At 41.6% G+C, this 13,904-nt stretch overlaps 1 protein-coding gene across 1 annotated transcript; it reads right to left on the bottom strand.

Annotated features, from left to right (window-relative positions):
- Window positions 1–7,170: 7,170 nt before the first annotated feature.
- On the bottom strand, window positions 7,171–13,665 carry DMRT2 (doublesex and mab-3 related transcription factor 2). Its single transcript, XM_015818035.1, has 3 exons — window positions 13,168–13,665; window positions 11,441–11,543; window positions 7,171–8,541 (listed from the first exon to the last, which is right to left on the bottom strand). Exons 1-3 carry the CDS (start codon window positions 13,663–13,665, stop codon window positions 7,523–7,525), a joined length of 1,620 nt encoding a protein of 539 aa, XP_015673521.1. The 3' UTR covers window positions 7,171–7,522.
- Between the last annotated feature and the right edge of the window lie 239 nt (window positions 13,666–13,904).

Genomic DNA, 13,904 nt, shown 5'->3' with positions numbered 1-13,904 from the left:
TTGAAATAAACAAGTGTCAAGGCTCAGTCTACAGTCCCTTTCTCTTTAAAATAGTGGAAACTGTTTTAAAAACTGGATGCCATCCAATCAGTCATAGATTAGATTTGAGCTAGAGCCAAGTGCCACAGGCGGTAATGTAAAAATAAAGGAGAGAACTCAGTTTCCAGAACTCAGTGGGCGAAGGTTATTTTCACACCGTGGTGTTACAAAGTAGAAAAAAAAGGCAGGCAGGCCCGCATTTTCCCCTCCCCAGTAAACTGCAAAGCTCTCTTATGATTGGCACTTATGAGTATTTGGGGGCAGAAGTCATTACACTAAGCTGTGTAACTGCTACTTATTTCATATGAATTTCAGCATGTTTCAGAGAGAAATCACACTTCAAGAAGTAAATTCCACAGTTTCAGTTTTCTGCAGCTCAGAATGGAACTGAACTGAAACTGTAAAAAGACAAAGTTCAGTAAACATTAAATTGTAACATTTGATCCACCATTAATTTATTTTTAAAACTCTCTCTGTGTGTCTGTCCCAAAGGTGCTTTTTTGACAGGCAACTGGACTTTGTTTTTCCTTGAAGATGTTTCGCTTCTCATCCAAGAAGCTTCTTTAGTTCTGTTTTTCAGTTCACCCAAACTTTTTGGATGAAAAGTGAAACATCTTCAAGGATGCCTTTTGAAAAAGCACCTTTGGCACAACCATGACAGATGACTGAGAATCTCCATAGACACTCTGTGTGTGTGTGTGTGTGTGTGTGCGCGCGCGCGCGCGCACGCGTGCGCGAGCACGTGAGCATCCCATGCTCTCATGCGCCTGTGTGTATCCTCATCAGTTCTCACCTTCTCAGTGAATATGACATGCTGTTAATGATAAATTGTTTGGAGAAAATAGGAAGAGTGGGAGAGAAGGAATAAGCACTCAGATTAATTATACTGATATGAATTCAGCACTAATGCCTGTGATTTTTGTTTGTTTATTGTTTTGCCTACAGATGGATCTCTTCCTCTATTCAGACCCTAGTGTTTACGCCCTGGATACATCTAATCTGGAGAAGCATCACATCCATCGAAAACTATATTTCCTGGATGAGCAGCGTTTACAGCATTTACAAGAAATTACAAGCAGAACTTAAAATACGATGGTTCAGGGGCTCTCTGTCAACGTTGTAAACATTGGATTTTCCTGCTCTGACAACTGATGAAAATTGCAGCCATTTTCTCTTTGCTTTTAACATGCTTTTTCTGGTATTTAGAAATCAGGTGCAGAAGGGAGGGGTTGGGATAAATGCTCAAGCTCAGCTAGCCATAATAATAACACGGTTTTGTGGGAACCCAAGGACAAACTGATAACGTTTTGGCAGGCTGAGGAGCTGGGAAGAAAGCTCCCGTTTTAGGCTAATTGGAGAATGTGATTTATGACAGCTTATTGGGGGTGGGAATTGCACTTTGTTACTTTGTATCCAGGGGAAGGGAATTTAGTTTTTGGGTTCAACTATGTAGTGCCGATACTTTGTTTCCTGAATAAAATGTTCTTTAAGGAAGAATTTTTGCCTTGAAGTTCTTTTGATGGGTTTCATCTATCGGAACCATGACACTCTCCCTGGAAAAGACATGAATGGCTGGTTACAAAGCAGCTTAAAAGGATACAGGTTTTTTGAGCTGAAAGAAAGAAGTGATGAAAGTAGACATGAATGAAATCTTGGAACATATCCAATAGATTGAATGAGGGAATTTCTCCTCATTTCTTTCCCTGAGAGAGGAAGGCATAAAACTGATGAAAGAAATGGAGAGTAAAATTGGAAGGGAAAAAATATAAGTGCAGGGAGGTATCTTCAAATATCTGGATTTCAGGAATTCTGGGAGTTGAAGTCCACGTGTCATAAAAGAGCCAAGGTTGCCTACCCCTGCCCTATACCATTTCAGACAAATGGAGGTCCAATCTCTTCTTTAAGACCTCCAGCATTGGAGCATCCACATCTTCTGGTAGCAAGCTGTTCCACTGATTTATTGTTCTAGCTGTCAAGAAATTTCTCCTCAGTTCTAGGTTGGTTCTCTCCTTAATTAGTTTCCACCCATTGCTTTTTGTTCTGCTTTCAGGGGCTTTGGAGACTAGGTTAACGCCCTCTTCTTTGTGGCAGCCCCATAGATATTGGAAGACTGCTAATAGGAGAATGTAAAATCCATGCCCAGCGGAAACACACATAAAACCATTCTGAAAGGGCAAAACAATTTGTGGGGTAAATTTTAATTACTTATTTCTCAAATTTATACCTACCATAGACTTTTGAATACTTACAGTGGCTAAGAACATAAGCTAAAAGTCATCCTATACAACAGTGATGGCGAACCTTTTAGAGACCGAGTGCCCAAAAACTGACCCCGCCCTCGCTCCACCCCCCTGCCCTCCCATCCCCCACCCCGCCTGCCCACAGAACGGCAGATCGCCCAGGCAGCCCAGCAGCGCTATGGTGGCCACACCCTCTGCCCGCGCCCTGCAGCATCAACTGCATGATGGTGTGTGAGGGCAGAGTCTTGTCTATGCTGCCTGGCTGCCATGTCCTTGGCTGTGTTGCGCCGTGCGGGCCACACTCGAGGGTGACTCTCCTTCAGGGGGGCTGCTGGAGAGGAGGGGGTCACGGGGGGAGGCAAGGCTGGGGCAATGGCACGTGTGCCCACAGAGAGGTCTCTGAGTGCTGCCTCTGGCACCCATGCCATAGGTTCCCCACCACTGCTGTACAATATCCATGTCAAAAGTTTAAAACATACACATAAAAACAACCCATCCACTAAATATCAATGAAACACTGGGGTCCTATCACTCACCACACATTTTAGCACACGTTTCTCAGAAAGACAATATATTTAGCGAACCGATCCTGAAGATTTTCCTCCTGGGGGAAGCTTACCTCTTTTAGTGGCATTGACACTAAGCCTGTTTATATCATAATTTCAAAACAAGCCATGAATGACTCAGTTATAATTTCTATTTTCTAAAAAAGCAATTACAATGATTCAGCAATAGCCTGCGAGGAACAAAAGGAAATGCTTTCCCCTCCCAATCAAATAGCTTTCTATTCCTGGGCCGTTCCCTGGTCTTGTCTTAAAGGGTTACCCACCCATCCTTGAGTCAGCAGAAAGCCATCTTGGCAGGCAGTGTGATTGCCTTGTCCTAGGGTTTCGCTTCATCCCCTTTCAGTATGCCATCAGCCAGTGAGAAAAACATCACCGTTGCAACAACAATGGCAATTTCAAAAGCCTAGGGCAGGGGTAGGCAACCTTGGCTCTTTTATGACTCGTGGATTTCAACTCCTGGCTCAGGAATTCTGGGAGTTGAAGTCCACGAGTCATAAAAGAGCCAAGGTTGACTACCCCTGGCCTAGGGTTATTTCAGCTACAAATGCCGATTCACTGGGTGGAAGAACAGGCATTGTATCTCAACATGAGCTTTACTTGAAGCAAGGATGTTCACTGGGGGGGTCAAAAAAGTCAAGATGGCAACCAAAGTTGGCCATGCCTTCTTTACTGCACTCATTTAGGGTTGTTCCTATAAGGATAAAATATATTTATCTCCTTCTATTAAATCTCTTATCTGCTTTGATGCTTCACAGTAAGTGGGGGAGAATACAACCTAGGTCAATTTGGGCAAATTATAAATCCAATGATCAAATGTTTGTTCCACCCTTATTTTGTTCCCATTAACAGTTATTTTAGGCAGCTGAGGATCTTGAGAAATGCAGTAGAAAGGAGGAAGTATCAAACTCAATGGAAATGGAACATAAAAAAAAAGAGAAGGAGAAAAAAAAATTGTAGAAATAAACTGATAGCAGTGATGGCTTGGAGTGGAGCTGCAATCACTGCCTGAAAACGGAATTTATACCTTGGATCTACTCCTGAATAGCAATTGTAGTCAAGGTCTTGTCTCCACCAGTGACTTATAATAATTTTCAGTGCCTTCATGCCATTACAATGCCACCATTGAATTGCTATAAAACATGTCCACATTGCTGTCTTTTGGCACAATTTTAATTGGATAACTTTAAAAGATGCCGTAACTTCCTGGTGAAGAAATGAAATTTAGACGGGGAAGCTCCAAGTGCCTCTTCGGGATAGGAGGAATTTGTCATCCACGCTCTGCTAACTTCCAGATTAAAGTGCTGCATTGAACTCTACCCAGAAGGTAACCCAAACTATTTCAAATGAATGATGTGGCATCTATTGCAGAGCCTGCTGCTTCGGCTTCCGCTTCTCTTTTCCATGTGATATCTTTGCAGGGGATGAGCAAGGCCAAAAAGAAAAGAGTGCTTCTAACCATATATACAAAATGCCTTCAAATGTGATTTTTGTGCTTTGCATACACTGAACCAAATATTCCTGGCACTTACTTGCCAAGCAACTTTTATCATTAAAGCTGATCATTCCAAGCTGATTTGTGTGACTGTGTACAAACAAAACTAAAAGTAGGTGACAATGGCAGTCCAGCACTATGGAACATGCTCTCCGTGACCGTTCCCCCTTTCCCGATGTCCTTTGCTACATTCACACATCAAAACCAGAGACAAAGATATTCTAAGTGACCTGTGACCAAACTCTTTAATAAATTATTAAATACACGATTGGGAAATGTTAGCTAAGTGCGTGCGTGAGAGAGGCTCTAGGCAGCTTACAATAAAATAGATAAGACGTAAAAATATAATACAAAAAGAAATTGCATGCAAGCATCATGTAAACAACTGTCAGCAAAGCCAAAGCTCCTTCATATACCCAGGGCCCAGGACAAGCACAAACCCAAGTTTTCAAGGTCCTGTAAAAGGCCAGCAGTCAGGGTTAGACCGATCTTGGGAGGGAATGATGTTCCAAAGGCAGGGACACATGGCAGAAAAGGATTTCCTTCTGGATCCCATCAGCTGACAGTCTTTAGCCCAGGGATGTTCAACCTTGGCAATGTTAAGACTTGTGGACTTCAACTCCCAGAATTCCCCAGCCAACCATGCTGGGAGTTAAAGTTGATAACTCTTAAAGTTGTCACGGTTGGATACCCCTGCCTTAGCTGATAGGTCCTAGTTATGCCCCTCTTGCTAGGGCCAGAGAAGATGAGTAAACACAACTGGGGAGAGACAATCTTGTAAATAACACTGTCCTAAGCCATGAAGGGCTTTAAAAGTAACGAATTGCACCCAGATCCACACAGGAACCCAATGCAGCTTAGGGAAGCAGCAATGCCACACACACACCAATGCCATTAACTGCTTGCATTGCTGTATTCTGCACCAGCTGAAGCTTCCAAACGCTCTTCAAGAGTAGCCCCATGCAATACATACTGCAATACTCCAGTCTGGAGTCACAAGTCCCCAAGCCAGCAACAGGCACAGCTGATGCACAACCCAAAAGTGTGCAAAAGTCATCATAAACGTGGATGCCATCTTCCTCCAGCAGGAGCCATGAGTCTGGGATGACCTCCGGATTTCACATCAGGACAGTTTGGGGCAATATTTCCTCATCCAGAACAAAAGATGGAAGGAAAGTCCCAAGAACCAGGAGATCCAACATTCAAAGCCACTCAGGCTGGCTTGGATTGAACCAAAGCCTGATGCACCCGATCCAGAATCCCACAGCCTCCACTATGGACCCACTCCATATTTTTTGAACATACCACTCCAGAGTGTAACTGAGACTTAATGCAGTCCTTGGCCTAGTGAAAGTTGACAGCCCAAACCAAAAGGAGGACCATTTCTGATCAGGATGCATGCTCTAGTCTAGCTAACCAACCTAGTGTTGCTTATGTCAGCCAGAATCACATCAGTGATGAAGAAAATATTACTTTGTATATATCAGATTAAGCAGTTCCCTATATTCTTAAAGAGATTTTGAGACAGAGGGAACCTGCAGAAAGAGGTATACAATTTTGTGGCAGGTCTCCTCGGCACATGTGGTAAATGGAGGGCTTTGGTGAAATGCTATATACATCAGACAAATTCCAACATCTCTCCTCATCATAGGCATTGCTGAGTATTCCAGGAAAGTATCATTTGTATGCACCGCATTTTGCATATAAGTATTAGAAACTCATGGGAAACCACATTTCAGGAAGAAATATGCATACAATCTGGAGCAATCAATCCAGCAAGTCAAATAGCCAAGTCTTGAATCATCTGGGGCCTTGCACTATTAATCTGAATGACCCTAAGTCCATTTCTTTCCTGGAATCGATTTGCTGATTATGAATCAAAAGTATTATTCTGCATTCATGTCATTGCAACAGAGATGAAATGAAGAGATTCAACAAACTGAAACAGATTTTTGCATATGCTTATATGCATTCATAGCTTTTAAAATCTCAGAAGTATTTTTCTATGGGTTCAGTGTTCACCCTGATACTGTAAGCACAACCACGTTATGAAATGGCTAAACTCCATTTTTAAAATGTCTCTTCCAGTGCATCCTGAAGATACAGCATACACATTATTTATAAAAGCTGGCCAAGCTTTTTCAGCTGTATCTTATTGGCTCTCTGTTCTTGGAACGTGAATTGAAATCCTGCAAAATCCATTTTGTAGCTAGTACAGATTATTACAATGAAAGTGTTTCTTCAGTGTGATCTTCACACTGGATTTTCACATTGTCGTTTATCTAATAGCAATATTTCATTTTAGATCAAAACCTGTATTCTGTACAGCACAAATCCAAACACACAGCAAAGAAAACTGTTCTGTTCTACAATTAACACTAATTCATGTGGAATATATAATTATATATGTTTAAGCAATGTTTAACTCTATAAGAATTACTTGCAATTAAGAATACTAAATACTAATGAACTGTGTACAATAGTTACAATTCACGTGATTCAGTGTCAATTTGAGGAACTTGTTCACAGGCAGAATTCATGCAAAAGAGATATGTATTTTTATGGATTATAAAATAATATTAATTATTAAGCCTTAATCTTATTAATATACCTAGGCATACCATTGTATCTGAATATGACCAACAACTTAGATGCTTTCCAGAGTGAATCAGAGGGCATAAATGTATGCCGTATAAAGAAAAAAGAAAATTAATCCTCATAGAATGCACTATTTTAATTTGCAAAACATTTAAATATTTTATTTTCATATAAAAACATGCATATTATGTACATTTTTATTATCCCCCTTTACATCTGAAATTCTTTTTTCAAAAAATATGATGGCAAAAGGCAGTGGACATGCGCTTGTCAGACAGCATATTAATAATTGTTAAAGTTTTGGAATAGTCAATTCCCCAAAATGGGCAACTCAGCTGCTCTGAAATCGACTGATACTAGTGCTGTGTTGGAGTTCAAAACCTGTTTATTGGAAATCGGTTTCAATAAAATCTGAAGAACTTATTTCAAGTGTATTTTGGATAAAGCGCCTAGAAGAAATCTCTAATAAATTCAAAGGGACTTGCTTCTTGGCCCATGTGGTTAAGTTCAATTCTAAGTGCCAATATATTTGTTTTGAAGATCCCACTGTCGGCCTATTGAGAAACACTAGTGACCACTGAAGATGGTCATTTAAGAATTGATTCAACAGAAAAAGGTAACGGTTCATTTGTGGTTAATTTTGTCACAACTTGTTTAGTCTCCAGAAAGTCTTTTGCATATCTGTCGATGCTGAATTTGTATTTTGGGTTTTCTCTGAAGGTACACTCTCTGTATTTCTTGGATGCCTCATCAAAAGTGGTTTTTAACTCTGATCCCGCTTTGCTCTGAAGCGTCTGTTGGAATAATGAATGGAAAGGGCTATGTTTAGATGAAGGTGGCAGTAGCATATGCTGCTTGTTGCTTTCTTTGCCCATCTTGCTGAGAGACGGGTCCCGATGAACTATAGGATCTTTGCCAGAGATCTGTGGAAAGGTCCTCTTGGGAGATGAAAACGCTGATCTCTCAGGAGCCTCCCGAGAGATGTTTTGGAGCTCACTTTGAGGTGTCTCGCGTTCTTGAACATGAGGATGGTGGAAGGTGTTCTCATTTTTTGACACTGTGATCTCGTGTTCAGAGGTGGGAAAATCCTGGCCATGTGAAGCCTTATTGTCCCAAACTACTCCAGGTTTGAGAGACTGGACTGTGGTAGCGTTTAGAAGGCATTGCTGATAGAGAAGGGCATCACTGAGAGGGCCACACTTCGGCCACACCAAGAATCTAGAGGGTAAAGGATACTGCCGGTAGGTGGTGGCCACACTCAGATTTGATGAGATCAGTTCCATGTTCCCCGAGCCTGAATACTGCATAGTCAGATCTAAGCAGGTAGGCAGAAAACTGCAAAACTCCTTACTGGAAGCTTCAAGTTGATGAGGGTTAAAACTCTTGTATGAATTGTACTCGGGCCCATGTACCATGCGGTTTGGCAGGAAGAAGGCAGCAGCCTGGGTGGCTTCCATCATTTCTCGTTCCTTGTATTCCCGCTCAAGCATTATGTTCTCAAGTTCTTTGTCAGCAAAAGCCCGTCTTTTTCTCATTCTGTCACTGACGGGTGGTGGCAAGGACGAATTCCCTCCTAGGTAAGGTTCGGCTGGAATGGGACGATAACCTTGGAGGGGAGAAAATAATTGTTTTAATAATTAAAAAGTGTAAACAGTGCAAAATGACAAGAGAGCTAATGTGCGGTAAATAACATGGTCTCTCTCTGCATGATCACCGATGCCCTTGAAGATAATGTTTTATCATGCAGGGGTTCTCAACCTTGGCAACTTTAAGACTTGTGGACTTCAACTCCCAGAATTCCTCAGCCAGCCAAGCTGGCTGAGGAATTCTGGGAGTTGAAGTCCACAAGTCTTAAAGTTGCCAAGGTTGAGAACCCGTTTTATAGTATAGCACTTTGGTGCATACACACTGCTTTCTCATCCTCAACAGGTTAACTTCAGAGATTGTGTAAATGTGAGAAACAAGAACCTGAATGATCTCTCTTTATCCTACCTCCCAGTTGACACCTAAAGCAAAACCTGTAATCACCTGCCAAGATTTATGATCACTCTTTGCATCAGACGTTTAGGCATCTATTTATAGATGTACAAGTTGTCCTTCTGAGAAGATGCAGAAAAAGTGCAAGGAACATAGTGCTTTTTACCTCCAACTACTAATTACTTTCACTATATCCAAAGTCACATTAAACACCATAGTAATAATTAGCTCATAAATCAGTTTTCACACCCCCATTTTACTACATTTAACATTTCTTTATTATGACACTTATAATATAATTTTGAAAGATCTCTATACCTACAACTGGTGCATTCCTATTCTCTAAAGGTAGACAGAGGTAAAGAAAAAAAATCCAAGCAGTACTAGAAGAAAAGAGAAAGAAAGTTAAGACAAATCAGAAAAGGCAGCATGAGGCATAAGAATGTTTCTACTCCTACAAGTATCCTCTCAAGAATGTAAAAACTGAACCAAAAGAAAAAGAAGAAATATAAAGAAATCACTCTGTATAGTTAGATGACAATCCTATTTCTTTTAGCTGGAAAAAAAAAGCGTAAGTAAAAGCAACGGATCTTACTCCCCAAAATTATGGTATTTACAGCTCTGACTTATATTTCACATATTCCAAATAAATTTATCAACCACAGCCACAAATTCAAAAAAACATAGGATTCTTATGGCATACAGTATAAAAATAGAGGTTGGGATCCGTTTTTCAAATCATTTTGAGTAAATGGTGCCGAGTTAAAAACAATATTTTGAATTTCCAAGATATCTTGAAAACTCAAAAAAGCAACTAGTCTGAAGACTTTAAGAAGCTCATTCCTTACATATTCTGAATTTTATTCCTTGTGGTCAATATGCTTGTGGTCAATACAGCACTAATACCATCTCTTCCATAACATCACTAATGATCATTCTCTTTAAGATATCTTCAGTGTCAACTCATAAACCTAAAAATTGAATTGTCCTTCAAATCTGTCTGCATCTTAGTATTTTCTGGTGATTAGAAAAAAGCAAAGATTTTTTTTAAAAAAAATCATTTCATACCCATGTGGTACTATGTTACCAATACTGGGGGGAAAGTGTGAAGAAAAACTGGGAATATTCCTATAGCATGCCCTACAACTCTTGATTAATATCCACTAATCATGAGATGTGCAACTCAAGTATTTATTTGCTTAGAAATAAGTACTGCTTGTCATCTTGACAAAGAATGAAAACTTTTCACAACAGCAAATCTATGAAATCTCAAAGATTTTGACTAGATCAGATATCTATTTTGGAAGAAGGCAAGGGCAAACAACTTCCATATTATTGTTGAGAAAAATAAGGACAGATAAATGAACTCACCAGGAATCAAAGTCAACTCATGGGAAACTTTAATAAAGGAATTTGTAAGGTTCAGTTTACTACAACAGAACAGTTCTATAATGGACATTACTTCTCAGATATAGTATATACCTTATTGAGTTCAGCAAGACATAATCCCAAATAAGATTATTTAGGATCGTTGCAGGGGAGAATTTCATGTTATACACAGATTTCCACAGGCCCATTAAGAATAATTGCTCAAAAACATGAATAATTTAATGGGATTTTCACCCAAATAAAACATTTGTATATGGTATAAAGCTACAATGCAAGATGTCACTAACTTGAATAGAAATGGATTTTCTACTACTAATTACTAAATTACTAATTGTCAACACTACAAGAATTGAATCAGAGACTTTAGATTTATTAAAATAATATCAAATGCTAAAGATAATAACTAATAGAATTACTGTACTTAGGAAGTAAAAGAACTCCACTATTAATGCTTTCAAAAAGGTAATACTATTCAATTAAAAATTAACTATTTTAATCTATAATTTTCCTAAGACACAAGCTTATATATGCTTTTGTCACAGAAATATTAATTTAACTCCTCAAAATATCACGTTTTAATAAACAATTATTTGAATACAAGTTGAGGCAAAATGAAGAGAAAGTTCAATTTGCAGGAAATTATCTTATTGAAATCTGTTTGGAATTAAGGAGAAGTTGTTCACTGCAACGACTCTATACTTTATTTTCCTAATTTAATCTGACTATTCTTTTCAAGAGATGGAAAGGTATTTCCATATGATATTAGCTATTTTTTAAAATCTTCAAATAACAAGTATGTAGACTCTGTATTTCTTTTTTGCATAATCTAATCTGGCCCTTATCATAGTTGCCAGTAATTCAGTTACTGGCTATAACACTGTCATCAATTCGTTTCTATGAAAGCCTCTTCTATTTTTTTTCTGACCGAATTAAAGTGTACAAATCACAGTCTAATTAAGAAGTTTTTGTTCAAAGGCCACTGAGATTTGTGGTGGATTAGGGTCAAATTGTTTGACTAATTTTCTTAGTTTTTTATTACAAACTGAAAGGGGTAAAACGTTCATATATTAACAAACAAAACAAAAATAATTCCTAAGATATATAAAGACAGGCAACTTTAAAGTGCTAAAAATTGTTACCTTCTAAAATGCTTTTAGCCAGCAAACTAGGTGTCCGAACATGTCTCTGGTACACTGTTCTGCGCTCAAAATTAGCCTGTTTCCCTGTATGTCCCTTCTTGTCCTAATAGAGAAACAATGGGGGGGGGGGAGAAGTGAGAAAAAAATTCATAAATTATGTATATTCTAATTATTCCCAGCAGCATCAATTTCTGAGATTGCAGTTTGGAAAAAAAAAAAGGCACTACTCTTCATACTCCCTGTATTTAGCGACTGGGGTTTCACAACATTTTTAAACCAATTTTGCAGCTGCATTCATACCTCTTCATAAGTTAGTGCCTTGTATTTGTCCATTTGACTACAGTTCAATGTATTGTGCAAACTCAGAAAATGGGTTAACTAACCAGGTTAAACATCTTCTAATATTAATGGAATTCCTTCTATATCAGATATCTTCCTATGACTCTAAATACATTAGGAATTTTACTTCTAAACAATTGGCTCAAAATGTATTGTATAGTTTTATCCTGTGCTCCCAATATAGGCAGTTGCCAATACCAACAGGAGGCAAATGCTTAATTCTTTCCATTAAATCAAATATATTAAATATCTTTAGCTTTGGCTAGAATATGCAAAATGCACTTTAATTAGGAATGATCCCAGAAGAAATTGCCAAAATGCATGCCACTACTATGCTGTTGAAAAAGAAAAATGCATTTTCTAACATATTTGCTACTACTTGTTTAAAAGAATTCTTTTAACCAAAACTCTTGATCAAAATTAAAATTGACTTTATATCCGGTTGAAATCTATATGTGTTTTCTTTTTAAAAACCCTTAGCTTCTGATATGCTAGGAGTCTTAATCCTGAGGAAATAATAGAAAGAAAAGACTGTCTGGGGAAATGTCAATTTGGGTATATTTGTTACAGTCTGGATTCAATTTGTTCCCATGGCGAATTGAAGACCTTATATTAAATGCTTTCAGGAAAGCCCTGAAAACAGGTAAATCGGAAGAGAGATTGCAACTAAAGCTGAGAACAAATTCCATTTTCCACCCACACACTTCCACAAAAATCCAAATTAAAACACTTGGGTCGAAGCTAAATCAGTGTTAAGAGTAGGCCAGTTTGTAGCCAGTTTAAATCCAAGCAGTCTGTCAAGGCCTGCAAAGGATAAGGGTCCACATCCAAATAAATAGCTATTATTATTTTTTTTTCCTTTGGGAAGCAAAAAGGCGTCCCAGTTCCATAAAGCGGTTACTGAAAGCGCTCTGTTTCCCAGAGGATTCCCCGTCCCGACCGCAGCTCCCCGCACCGTCCGGGGGGGGGGCGCCCCGGGGGGGGTCATTGGGGGACTCCTGCCCCTCCATCAAAAAGGAGACCGGTTCGAATCCGCGGTCGCCGCCCCCACAGGGCCCACCGACGCCTTTTCCTCGGAAGATCAGCTCCGCCGGCCTCGAGCCCGGCCAAGGTCTCCGGGCGGCCGAGGATCCCCGGGACCAAGCGACGCGCAAAACCTCCGCGCCTTAAAGGCTGTTGCCCTTAGGGCCAGCGTAGCATGCGCGCTGCCCTTTAAGGAAAGGCTCCGCCTCCCGGGCCGGGTCCTTTGTGCGGAGGGAAAACAAGGGCAGGAGAGGATGGGGACGACGGGGGAGCCTCACCCGGACGGCGGAGGGCGGAACCCGCCCGGGGCCCCCAAGAAGAGCCTCTCCCCCAGGGACGGGAGGCCGGGCCAGGCGGGCACCTACCTCGGTGGCCTGCTGCCTGCGAAGCGCCACCTGGGCGGCCATGACGCGCTGCCGCTCCACCACCAGCAGGCAGTTGGCACACTGGCAGTCCCGCCACCGGCAGAAGCGCTTGTGGCCTTTCAGGCAGGACACCACGCCGTGGTTGCGGCAGCGCGCGCACTTGGGTGTGCGGCTAAGCTTGCGGACCGGCTGCTCCCCGCCGCCTACGCCTCTCTCCTCCGCCGCCGGCGACGGCGAGACAAGCTGCGCCTGCGGCAGCCCAGGCAGCCGGAGAAGGTCGCCCGCTGCCCCGGCGTCGCCTTCGTCTTCTTCGCCCTCCTCCTCGTCGTCGTCGTCCTGGTGGTCGTCTTCCTCCTCGTCGTCTCCGGCGGACTGTAGCGAGGGCGCGCGGGGCGCCGCCGGCGACGGCCGCTCGAGCTGATCCGGCTCTTCCAGGCTCTCCACGTCGATCTCCCAGGCGTCGGCGGCGACGGGGCCCACCTGCTGCCCCTCAGCCATGGCTCGCGCCGCGCGGCTCCCGCCTTCTCCTCCAGCTCGCTTCTTCCTGCACGAGAGAGAGGGAGAAGGGAGAGAAAAGAGAAGCGGCGGGCCGCGGCGCCCTCGGATTAGAGCCGAGATCTGGCCTGGCTGCCCCCCTCCCGCCCATCTCCAGCTGCCTGCCTTCCCTTTCCCCCCGCCCCCGCCAGACCCTCGGCGAGCGAGAGATTGACGAGGCTGCTTTGCCGAGACCCGTCGGG

The sequence above is a fragment of the Protobothrops mucrosquamatus genome, unplaced genomic scaffold (assembly GCF_001527695.2).
Source record: "Protobothrops mucrosquamatus isolate PMUCROS unplaced genomic scaffold, P.Mucros_1.0 scaffold667, whole genome shotgun sequence".
NCBI lineage: Eukaryota > Metazoa > Chordata > Lepidosauria > Squamata > Viperidae > Protobothrops > Protobothrops mucrosquamatus.
Note: the sequence above shows the minus strand (reverse complement) of the source record. Positions and strands in the feature narration are given on the sequence as shown.